This window comes from Schistocerca serialis, chromosome 2 (assembly GCF_023864345.2).
Source record: "Schistocerca serialis cubense isolate TAMUIC-IGC-003099 chromosome 2, iqSchSeri2.2, whole genome shotgun sequence".
Classification (NCBI taxonomy): domain Eukaryota; kingdom Metazoa; phylum Arthropoda; class Insecta; order Orthoptera; family Acrididae; genus Schistocerca; species Schistocerca serialis.
Genome location: NC_064639.1, coordinates 537,855,112 through 537,868,382, shown reverse-complemented (window position 1 = coordinate 537,868,382; position 13,271 = coordinate 537,855,112). Strand labels below are relative to the sequence as shown.

Genomic DNA, 13,271 nt, shown 5'->3' with positions numbered 1-13,271 from the left:
ATGTCGCTGCAGATCTCTTAGAAGCTTCTTTCAAATGCCACAGAAGAAAGTGTATAATTCGATTAGAAACGAACAAAGTCAGTGTCGTAATTCAGCGTCTTTAAGCGATAAAAATTACTTGCGAACGTTAGCTGCCTCACCGTACACTAATCAGCCAAAACGGTATGACAACCTGTTTAATAGATTGTTTGCCCGTCTTTGGAACGAAACACATCACTGATTCAGCTTATCAGGGACCCGACAATTTGATGGTAGATTTGTGGAGGTATGTGGTATTAGATGCCTGCCCACAGGTCATGTAATTCGCGTAAATAACGGGCCGCTGATTTGCGCGCGCGGTGTAGGCACCCGATACCGACCCACAGGGTTCCACAGGATTTACACCAGGCGAACGTGGTCGCTGAGATATCAACGTGAGTTCACTATAATGCTGCTCAAATCACTGCACTACGGTTCTGCCTCCGAGACACGGACCATCGTACTGCTGGAAGATGACGTAGCCGTCGGGAAATACATCAAGCGTGAAGGGATGCAGGTGGTTTGCAGCTGTCAGAGTGTCTTCGATTACCACCACAGGTCCCATGCAATCACAGGAGAATGTCTCGCACAGCATAATACTGCTCCCACCAGATTGCGTCCATGGCGCGCTGGACTTCTGGAGCCGCTGTTCACCTCGATGACGGCGTTTGTGGAGACGACCATCGACCTAGTGCAGCAAAAATGTGATTCATCCGAAGATCCGACACGTTTCCATTGATCGACAGTCGAATCCCGATGGTGCCGTGCGCGCTGAAATCGTAACTGACGATATCATTGGGTCAACATGTGAACACGTAGGGATGGTCTGCTACGGAGCTCCTTGTTCAACAACGTACGATGAACGGTGTGCTCCGAAAGTGCGTGCACCAGTATTGCGCTCCGTTGGGAGAGACGCCACAGATCACCATCTATCCTACTTCACAGAGCACACAAGCCTCCGAACCCCGCGTTCTGTGAAGAGTCGTGGACGTCGAACCACTTAGCGCCTACTGATAATTTCACTGTCTTTCTACCTCTTTCCGCAGATGCTCATGACTGAGGCACGTGAATATTCGACCAGCTTTTCCGTTTCCGAGATACTTGTTCACAGGCTCTGCGTAATAATAGTCTGCTCTTGGTCAGAGTCACTTATCTCAATGTACTTCCCCATTCGCACCCCATATCTTCTCTAGGGTGAACCCCAGCCCGTGCCCGCTCCGCTCACATACTTTTGTTACAGCGTCACGTGCCGGCAATGCCACCAGGCGGCATCCAACGTCGCGGTTGGCAGTGGTCATAATGTTTGGCTTATCAGTGTATACACACATGGCAATACAGGAGGAATACCTCGTAACTTATGAGGTGATTCTACGTGTGAAAATAAACCGATTTTCGATCGTTGCGGACCTGGAGTAGCTTGAAGATTACAAACATCGTTGAATGAATATGAAGACAGGTGTGGATATTAGTTACCGAAATCCTGTATAGGCGCTGTGGTGGTCACAATAATTGTGGAACAGATGACTCACCCATCCTACAAGAGATTTGGGGGGGGGGGGGGGGGGGGAGGGGGTATCTCCAACAGACGGCAGCACTGTGGCGTCGGACAGAGGCAACAGCAATGTCCACTGTGCAACATGGATTGGATCAGTGAACAATCGTGAGGCCGTGTGCGTGTCGTGCTTGAGTGCTGTTTAATTTACTAACTCCACTGTGTCTGTGCGTCTCAACATGCCGCGTACGTGCACCCACACAGAATATGCAGACATGTTGCTTGTGTACGGGTAATGTAATGGCAGAATGCCACAGACGTTTCCGTAATCGACGAACCCCCTGTGCCAGGGTATTTCTCAGGGTTCTCAAACATTATGTGAATCCAGAACACTACCCAGTTTACATGTAACATCAGAACGTGTGGCTGTCCAGTCGGTTGAAGAAAGGGAAGACGTTATTGCAATGGTAAAGCCGAGTCTACCACCAGTACAGGGAACATTAGCATTCAGCTCGATATTCAACAAACGCGAGTGTGGCGTATGTTACATTCAGAGGGTTTGTACCCATTCCACGTGCAACCCGTGCAACGTCTGCATCCAAATGACTCAGTAAGCAGAAAACAATTTTGTGAATGGTTGGCTGTATGCAGAAACGTCGTGTAATACGCTTTATGTACAGATGAGGCTACATTTACATGCAGTGGTATCATGAACACCCGCAGTTCTCATACATGGGAGATGGAGAACCCACATGACACTATGGAAAGAAGATTCCATGTTAGGTTCTCAATGAACGTCTGGTGTAGCTTGATTGGAGACGTAGCGACAGGGCCTGTGTTCCTGCCAAATCGCATGACAGTCGCAGCTTGTGAACATTTCTGATAAAAGACGTACCTGCACTTTTGGAAGACATGACATTGGAGCAACGATGGCAAATCTACCTCCAACATGGTGGATCACTAATTCACTATACTAGACACATATCCCAGTATCTGAGTAACAGATTTTCTCAAAGTGGATTGGCCGTGGCGGACCCGTTAACTGACCTGCCAGGTCACCCGACCTAATCTCATTAGGCTTCTGTTTATGGGGCATGTTAAAGGGGGATGTGTACTCTACGAAGGTTAATACACGTGAAGAACCTGTATCTCGCATCACTGACGCTGTTGCCCGCATTAGAGTCCGCCACTATGCAACGCAACACACCCTCCTACACGTTGGCAAGTGCATTGAGATGGCTGGGAGAGTTTTTGAACAGCTCTTGTAGGATGGGTCAGTCATCTGTACCACCATTATTCGGTCCACCACAGCGCCTACACAGCATTTCAGTAAGTAATATTCACACTTGTCTTCATTCATGGATGAGTGTAGTCTTCAAACAGCTCCAATTCCATAACAAATGAAAATCAGATATCTGTTCATAGAACTTTCTCGATTTATTTTCAAACATAGAATTACCTCACAAATTCTGTGACATTCCTCCTGAAAAAATATATGATGAGTCAGCTAAGACATAACACCCCCTTGACGAGACACGCCAGATGTATGGTGTTAAAAAAAAAAAAAAAAAAGTATCTAATACTTTGAGAGGCAGTAGTACTCATCAAAACAAGAAAAATAAGTTCAATAAATATGGATCCAGAAACGCATATTTTCCGAGATAAATACGTGTTAATACAGAGGGCTGCGCGACGCTTGGTTGCGGATATTCAAAAATGGTTCAAATGGCTCTGAGCACTATGGGACTCAACTGCTGTGGTCATAAGTCCCCTAGAACGTAGAACTACTTAAACCTAACTAACCTAAGGACATCACACACATCCATGCCCGAGGCAGGATTCGAACCTGCGACCGTAGCGGTCGTGCGGTTCCAGACTGTAGCGTCTTTAACCGCGCGGCCACTCCGGCCGGCTGCGGATATTAATACAGTCGTTGCACTGGCGTTCCTCAAAAGTGTCGGAAGGGTATTATGATGTCTTACTCACAGTACTCTACCTACCATTGTACCATTGGGTGCTCTGCAGTCAGTTGTGTGCTTCGAGTCGTGTTGTAGGCTACATTAGTTTTAGTCGCGTTTGTGTGCCTTATTTTACAGAACCGTCACGTCTAGATACGTATCATGGTGTTTTTCCTTCTTCCAAACGCGAATTGACTTATGTGTTTACTGTTATTGTGCTGTTTGTATGTACAAATAGTGTACTACATTTACAGTTGGCACTGCACATAATAGCAGGTACCGTTCACCTGGGGTACGCTAGACTCAAATCATCCATCGCATTGCCGCAGAACATAGAGTGATTAGTCTCCCCAAATCGTTCATTTCCAGTCGTCCACTGTCCAGTCGCGTCGTTCTTCATACCAACCCAAGCGTCGCTCATCACCGACTACAGAAATGTACGACTTATGAGTGTCTGCTCGACCACTGTACCTCATTGTTTTAAACTCCCTGCACACAGTCATTCTGCTAGCTGGACTTCTGGTAGCACTTTGGAAGTCACGAATAATTCCCTTTGCTGATTTCACGTGATTTTGTACAAGTACTCTCTGCCCTCTCCCGTCCGTCAGTGCCTGAGGTCCCCCTGGTCTTATTTTAGCTGTGGTTGTACTTTCGCATTTACGCTTCACAGTCGCACTCCCAACAAAAGACCAGGGTAGCTTTAGAATGGTTGAAATGTCCCTAGTGAATTTCTTGCTCAGGTGATATCTGTTGCGTTCGAAGTCACTAAGCTGTCCTGACCGACCCATTCTGCTATTTTCTTCCCTACCGACAACGCAATACTCCCCCCCCCCCCCCCGGCTCCTATTATACTAGCGGGCTTGCCTCCCGAGACATCTGTCGGTCAATGCCACATTATATAAAGGGCGTCCGGATATATCAGATAATACAGTGTATGACGCCGTCTCGAACATCATGAGCAGTCAGCACGGCGACTACTGCTTGCCTTGACACGACAGCAGAGAGTGGAGTGCTGGGAGTAGTGCCCCGAAAGACAACGCTGAACACAAGAGCGGCATCACGTCGTTTTTCTGAGGAGTTCGCACGGTGGATGTCACTGTGTAGAAAGGTTCCGGGGAGAACGACTGTGGCCTATTGCGTTCTTCTTCGTCCTACGCGCCCAACACTTGGTGTGATGGTATAGGATGGATTGGGTGTACTACTCCAACACCTCTGGTTCGCGTAGCCAATTATTGTGTACAGCAAGCGTTACATCTCCCTCGTGTTAAGACTGATGTTTACGCCCTCTCTTCGATGTCTCCGACTTTCAACGAGATACTGCACGACCTCACAGTGCACATAGTGTCCTAACCTATTTTGATATAGAGTGCGTTCGACTGTTTCCGTCGTTATCGTGTTCTCCAGATCTCCCACCCAACGAAATATCTCGTCATGGTTTGACAACAAACTGGCACACCACCACTCGTCAGCCACCGTAATTGTTTTGTTTTGTTTTAGAGCGTAAAAATAACAATGATCATACGGACCCATGTCAGAACTGTAGAACACGAAGACGAAAAAAGAGGTAGAAACGACAACACGTTAAGCCCAATCGACAGAAGGAAATATAGCTAAAAACAGGAACCCGAAGAAAGGTCTATAAAATACGTCATAGGGACAGAGGAGAATCTGAACTAAAGATTAAACATCCTTCGCCATTTTCCTACGATGGATAAAAAGTAAAACACCGTCGACAGCCCCGCGGGTCGTTCGATAACTCAGACAGTAAACATAAATGGCAACGTAAGAGGTTAAAAAAAAAGAGCATTCCGTCAGGAAATAGTGAACCGTTCAAATGTTCAAATGTGTGTGAATTCCTAAGGGATCAAACTGCTGAGGTCATCGATCCCTAGACTTACACACTACTTAAACTAACTTACGCTAAGTACAATACACACACCAATGCACGAGTGAGGACTCGAATCTCCGACACAAGAGGAAACCGTCAAAGGCTGAGGGCAATGAGCACACAAAGTGGTGTGGAATCACCATTTCACTAAAAGCGATGGCTAAAAAGACAGTGCCCAATACGCAACCTAGCTGAAATGATCTCGCGGCGAAGGACCTAGAGGAGGTCGCCCAAGCCGCTGGAAGAGGTTTAGTTACCTGGAGCTCTTTTCCATGAAGGGAAGACTAGTCGTGATACCAAAATGACACCAACTGTCGATAGACGGCAACTCAGAGATCATCAGAGGGAACGGAAGAATCAGCGGGCCGAGGTACGAGGACTGCAGCCGTGGCAGAAGTGTCAGCGGCCTCATTTCCCATCAGAAACCCACATAAACACCACAGTGGCTCCATCAAGAGTGAGCAATTGAAAGTTTTCCTGGACACGGTGCACTAACTGATGGGCGGTGTACATCACACAGAGACTCTGGAGGGCACTGGGAGAGTCGGAGCAGAGGACACAATTGAAAAGCCTGTGTCGCCGGATGTACTGTGCGGTCTGATATAGGGCGAAGAGCTCCGCTGTTAATACTGAGCTGTGTTCCGGAAGCCGATACCGAAAATCGTCGGTGCCAATGACGATGGCAGACCCGACATCATGATCAGCTACCAGAATTGGTGAACTCTGTCGTAGAAATGAAACGACATGGAATGACGTACTCGTTTCCGTTGTCCAAACTCAGTTCTGCTCGATATGCAGCCAGGTTACAGCCATCTTTTATGCCAAATATGGGTAATGCAACACACTTTTTTCTCGGCCGATTTTGGTTGGAAAAATGAGGAATTTGTTGTGGGCTATCGTGGAATATTCCCGCTTCAGGTGCTATAGTTTCATGAAGTTCCCATAGGTGGCAGCTCTATACGTAGCCTTCAACATAGCGTCTTTAACGGAGGTGCGTTACAAGCAGAGAGCTGTCATTGGGCTTCTTTTGGCGAAAAGCCAGAGCATCGCAGATATTCATAGGCGCTTGGAGAACGTCTACGCCCTACGGAGACCTGTCACGAACAAGATCACGTTGAGTAGTTAGGCGAGGCGTCCGTCATCTTCTTAACAAACTCGCGCTAACATGTCCGATTTCACGCGTGCCGGCGCCCGCACACTACTGTGACTCCTGCAATGTAGGAATGAGCGCATGTGCTCATTCGAGGTGGTCGACGGATCACAATCAAATACTTTGCAATTGGAACAAGGAAGATGGGGGTGAGTTAGTGGTACCAGAAGCATCCTCCGCCACACATCTTCAGGTGGTTCACTGTATTTGGAAGTAGATGGTGGCTAACGCCCGCCCTCACACTGTCAATCGGACGAAGGCGATTTGTTTGGAAACACTGTAACATCTTATGTACAGCCTGGACGTTTCAGCATGTGATTTTCACATCTTGGTAACCTGAAGAAAGACGCGCCTGGACGTCGGTTTTCGTCGGATAAGGAAGTGCAAAAGTGGATTCGGCTGTGGATCCGTCAGCAGCCGACCGCGTTCTACGAAAGAGGAATTAATCATCTCGTCTCACAAAGGGATAAATGTCTTAACTAGTGTGGTGATTACTTCTGAATCGATTCATTCCATGGTCTCGTTGTGGCGAATCTTCGGTTTTCATTAGACTGCCCTGATACTACTTCTGTTATAAGTGTTTCCCATATGAAACTACTCGAGCAGTATGTACTGTTGGTATACATTTATAAAGTTTTAGGTCTATTTTAACTTGTTAATTATGACTATAATTTGTTTTAGGTACTATGAGTTCATGGAAGTTTCGAAATGTTTATTTGTTATTACTATATAACATGCCCCATTACATTAATTGTAATACTAAATGTATGTATTAGGTGTGTGCGTGTGTGTGTGTGTGTGTGTGTGTGTGTGTGTGTGTGTGTGTGTGTGTGTGTGTGTGTATAGTGCAACGTTTGTGTCGAATGATAGTGATGAGACTAAGGAGAGGGTGAAACCTGGAGCCAACGCATTGCCTACTCCACGCGGAATGCACCAAAGGGACCGCGACGCTTAACGTCTCCATGCGATTGACGGATCACTATCAACTGTATCACAAGGCCACACATCATGAGACACTGCAGAAAGGATTGGAATTTAAACAAAGACACTGGCGCAAAGTCTAGTGATCAAGAACTTCACGTCACCACTCCTCCTGCTATTGTCATCCAAATACTGGCAGTGAAAATTTTTTCCACCGGCAGGATTTGAACCAGCTTACCCCCCAGGACGAGCGCCACCGTAAAGCGGGGGTTAGCCACAATGGCCACAAAGGCGGGTATTTCGAAACATGGGATTTTGTCTAGGAAAAATTCGAAATTGCATTCAAATATTTCTCATGAAGTGCTGGGTGACTGAAACTGTAGGTCCCAGTTGTTCCAAAGAGAAACCATAACCTTAAAACAGTTGATTGTTTACTTTTTGCCAATTATTTATTATACATGTTGCTTACTATGATAATAAATGTCAACTCTGAGAAAAAAAATTAAAATTATATTCCAAAATGTAACACACTCCTTAAAATAATTGACTGCTTACGTTTCGCCAATTTCTTGTTATATTTGTTGCTTCCTATGATGATAAAGGCCAGTTTTGTGAAAAATTTTAAAATTAATCCATACAACTTGCAAAGATGGATATAGGTGTATATGCATGTCTGTATGTACATATGTATATTTGTACAATCCACATCTCCTCCTGAAACACTAGACCGATTTCAACCAAAGTTGGTACACATATCAGTTACTGTCTGAAAAGACTCGCCATGGGGGTAAGAACCATCCACTTATCAGAGGGGAGGGAATCAAATAGCAGTGTCGCCCACGACATGCGAATACTCATTATTTAGTCATCCAGATTAGAGATTTTCAGTGAACTATACACATAATTTCAAACCTTTACGAAACTTTCTCACCGCAGACCCCCACAAAACGACGAAAGGAAAAAAGTTTATTGCTTACTAAATTTTCGCTGTTAATGCAGTTAAACTGCCGAATGAGGAATGACAATTTAATTTATTGCTTCCTTAGTACTAAATGTAGATATGACACACTTTGTGGAGAGTATTCACATACACTGGTGAATGTACCAGAAAAGTTACATCACTTAATTGAAGAGACATGACGTCATAAAGGCAAATTTCGAGAAAAATTGCTGGATCATGCATGACGTATTAATTTATTACTTCTTTACTATTAACTCTACTCACAACACATTTTGCAGACAGTAGCCATATATAACACTGGATGTACTTGCACAATTATGTCATTGTTCAGCTCATAGTTCAGGAGATATGATACCATAAATATTGATCTGCGCGAAAATAAAACTGCAGGGTGATGTTTGCTGGAAATACATGTAAAACATGTGTACAAATGTGTGAAATATGTTAAATATATACGAAGTATATCTGTTATATCTGTAAGTGGTAAAAGCCATCGGTAAAAGCTCGTCCTAGTAATATCCTGTTTGTTTTTTGTATGGTAAAAAGGCTGTAGAATAATTTTTCATCAGAAGCATGAACTTTAATTGAAATATTTGACTTCTTTTTAAATTTTGGAATATCTGTTAAATCAATAGGAAAGTTAATTTTCTCTTTTTCAGAAATTTCATGTAATTCATATTAGTATTTTTATAATTATTAACTCTTTCTAGACGATCATTTGCTGGATGCCGATTTTATTGAATAAAGGAACCTTTTTTGATCTGTGATTTTTATATTCAACTTCTTTTGGTAAATCGATACAAGGAGAACCATAAATTGTTTTGTAAAAACTTTTTATACAAAATAAAGACCAACCAGACTTTTTCTTTGCATTTATACCATTTCAGGTAGTAGTTTAATCGCTAATTATTTATAATAATGTTCTAAATTAGGTGTTCTTGACAAAACTTCAATATTTGTTTTAAAATTATATTGTTGTATTTTGTCTCCTCTTTTAAAACTACAACAAAATTTCATATTAACTAAAATCGCTCTTCTTTATATTAAAATATTCTTTAATTTTGTGATTACTTTTTCCTTCATTTGATTAAAAAGTTCTTGTGGTTCAAGAATATTATCAACATTATTAACCTCATAAGTCATTATTCTAGATTATAAAGGAGAAGATTTTCTATACATGGTCTAAAAGATCATCATCATCTAGAAAACTGTAACCTGAAAAATTTTTCAGGTAGTTTTTTGTGTCATTTCTTGATATTTATCTAGTAGAAGCTTTTGAAGTTAATCCTCATTCACGATATTATTAATTTTAACCTCAGGTATGTTGATAAGATCGATTAATTGTTGTTGCTTAACTTTAGAATAATTTTTTAAATTTTTTGTTTTACAGATTTTACAAAGATCATTTAAAGATTTTTTATTCACGTCATTACCTGTATTATTAAAATTGTCCTCAGATCTTTCAATAAGAATGATTAAGTGTTGTTTATTACATTTAGAATAATTTTTTAATTTTTCGTTTTACAGATTTTATGCAGTTCTTTTAAAGATTTTTTGTTCAATTTGTTATCATTATTATTAATGTTGTCACCAGGATTTAGAATAAGGTCGATTAAATTTTCTTTATTAAGTTTGTTTTACAAATTGATCTAAGTTCTTTTATATTTTTATCTCTTAGTTAGTCAATAAAATCCCCTAGATCTTGTCTAGTTACATTTGAATAACAATTTTCTTTGCAATAATTTACAAAATCAACATAACTTAATCCACGTTTTTCTTTACAATAATTTTCTAAGTACTTATAATAACTCAGATTTTGAGCACATTTTGTTTATATTTTATTTATATAGAAAATAATTAGATTTAAAAAATTAAAATGTTTATGATAGAAATGCATCTTTTAGATTTTACATTAAAATTTCAATAGATAGTATGGATAGATGTGGTTTGATAGAACTTATTTATAAAGAGAAAAATTTATTAGATTTGTTGTTTTTAAATAAAATGAGAATTTCGTTTGTGAGTGTAGATAAACATGATAGTGTCATGTAGAGCTTATTTAATAAGAAACAAATTTATTGTATATTTTATTTTTTTAATAAATTGGAAATGTAGTTTGTTTGTTGAGATAAACAGGATCTTGGAGAGCTTATTTATCAAGAAAAATATATTAGATACTTTATTCTTTTATTAAATGAAAATTTGATTCATGGGTATAGATAAACACAACCTCAGAGAACTTATTTATAAAGAGAAAATTTATTTGATTTTTTAAATAACTGAAAATTTCATTCACACAAGTAGATAAATTTTTAAATGGGGGAAACAACAAAACTAAAATTCTGGTTTTAAATCTGATAATTTTTTAAAATTTCTCTTTGGTCCAGAACTCTCATACATATACTACTCATCCTATATGTCTAGAACGGTTGCAGTCAACAGTAGTACACATATTAATTACAACCTACAACGAAATTCTATAGGACTAAGAAGCACGAGCCTCCTATTGGGATGAACGTGATTATTTGGAGATAGTAGGGGAGGAGGAAATGGACAGAGAAAGGGAAGAGGTGGAGGTGGACAGAGAGAGGGGAGGTAAGGAGATGGATGCAGAAAGGGAAGGGGAGCATATGAACAGGGAGAGGTGATCGAGGAGATGGACAGAGGACGTTGGAGGAGGGGTGGTGGAGGTGGACAGAGAGAGGGGGTGGGGGAATGGACAGAGAGGAGATGAAGGAGGAGATGGACAGAGAGAGGGCGCTGCAGGAGATGGAGTATTAGAAGATTGGGAAATACCTTCCTAGGCAACGCCAGGTACTCGTCTAGCTTCTTTTATATTTTTGGCACTCAAAAATTAAGTAGCCATTCTTCGAGAGTCACAAACGCGAATGTAATGAGGGGAATGTCGTCATAAGTGGTAGAACAGGTGTTGTGTACATAGTTCCGCGTAGTCAGCGCGTACACAACTTTCCCACTAGAGCGCGCCCCACTAAGCACAACAGCGCAGGTGCAGCGCTCGTCCGTCTCCGCACTACGAGATGGTGCTGCCATAGAGACGGACCAAATTCTGCTTCCGCCAATCCGCGTATTAATACGTAATACAGCCAATGAGATTGCTGCTAACGTAGAACCCTTTCTCCTCGCGGATCACACTCGTGCAGTGTTGCACGACCGCGCGAGGTATTATAACGAGTGTACAGACCTCCGATTAGTCAGTCTGCATTTGTCTGCAACAGTCTGCACGAGTTCTACATCTGTCTGTACCAGTCTATAGACAAGTTTCAGTCTGCGCCTAATAAGATTACCATATTCCTGTACATAGCCACGAAGATAAATGTGTAGACACTTTTGTCAAGTATCAGAGATATATGTGAGAATAAGATTAACGTACCAATACCAAAGGAACTTCAGATTGTCAATTGTAAATAGCATCCACAACCAAGTTAAGTAATTTTTATGCTTGTTATTATTTTAATAAATGTGTGTGAAAATTAATCAACTTCTGTTTAAAGTTGGTCACCGTCAATCTGCTACTCTAAGAGTGCAAGTGGCATTTCTATCGTCTGACCTAACGGCAGAAGATAAACGCGCCACGATAAGACTACGAGACATATTGCTGACACTCGCCTACTTCGTTAGAGCGACAAGTCAAATAATCTGATGGTGTGTGTACTGAAGGTCTTACAGGACGCACACCACAACAGCAAATAGCTACTACCGTGCAATTCTTTAAGGTTAGCTGAGTACGGCAGTAGGAGCGTACCAGCCTCTCCCAGCGCGCAGCCTCGGCCTCGCGGCAGACGTCGGAGATTTCGACGACACGCTCGTAGGTGACGCCATCGGTGAGCAGCAGCCCGTCGGCGCCGTCGAGCACGGCGTTGGCGACGTCGGCCGCCTCGGCCACCTCTGGCGCGTCGGAGGGCCGCAGCGCGACGAGCACGGGCACGCCCGCGGCGCGGCAGCGCGCCACCACCGCCTTCTGCGCCACGAGCGCCGCGCCTGCTGTCAGCGACTGCCCGATGCGGCCGCGGCACACCACCACGCCGTCCGACACCTCGATGAGATCGGCCGCCGCCTCCACGCCCTGCGCAGCACGTATTCTGTACAGCTGGCGAGAGTATCTCACAGAGTGCCTCTCTCCGACTCCCTTCGTACTAGTACAACTTGAAGATCAGCGCTCGGACATCGGTTTCCTAATACGGTACTACCTCTGATACCAAATGAGTTCTACTAGGTCTGTCTTTTTACCTATTTGACCCACTGCTGACCATTCGCCGTCTACTCAATCTCTTTCCCTTGTTACAGTCAACTGTTGCCTAATGGCCCCTTTGAAACTTTCGACAACTTTTGATTCTTTCGATTTATCCAGATACCATCTCCTTAATTCCTCACCTTTCCGCGATTTCTTCAATTTTAATCTAACGAATAAATTATGATGAGAGTCCACATCTGCCCCTCGATACATCTTAAAGCTTAAAACATGGTTACGAAATCTCTGTCTTAACATTATACAGGGTGTCCCAGAAATGTTGCGAAAAATTTCGAGACGTTGTGTGGACTGTCCAGAGGAACAAATCGAGGGTAGGAACCCACGTATAGAAATGCCATCCAACGAGGCTACAGAGCGTCAAAGATACAGGCACCACCGCCTGTCGCTAGGCCACCCGTGCAGCAACAAATATGACTTTCTACACTGACGGACCATAGGCGGAATGTCTTGCAACATTTTTGTTATTCAGTGATCACGACTGATCGCCACGATTACCAGTAGAGATGATGGTGCTAGCTGCTGCGTAGAAAGACCTTGTCTCCAATGAATTCGATGCTCTGTCGCCTCGGTCTTGGACATGGGTTTCCGTCCACATTTTATTTTACTCCTGGAA

General features: G+C 42.9%; 1 protein-coding gene across 1 annotated transcript in view; it reads right to left on the bottom strand.

The window, feature by feature from the left end:
- Nucleotides 1–13,271, bottom strand: part of LOC126456185 (pyruvate kinase PKLR-like) — a 151,393-nt gene that overhangs the window by 59,461 nt on the left and 78,661 nt on the right. The window contains exon 5 of the mRNA XM_050091939.1: nucleotides 12,152–12,472. Coding sequence (XP_049947896.1) covers nucleotides 12,152–12,472 — 321 coding nt within the window. The remainder of the gene's footprint in view (nucleotides 1–12,151; nucleotides 12,473–13,271) is intronic.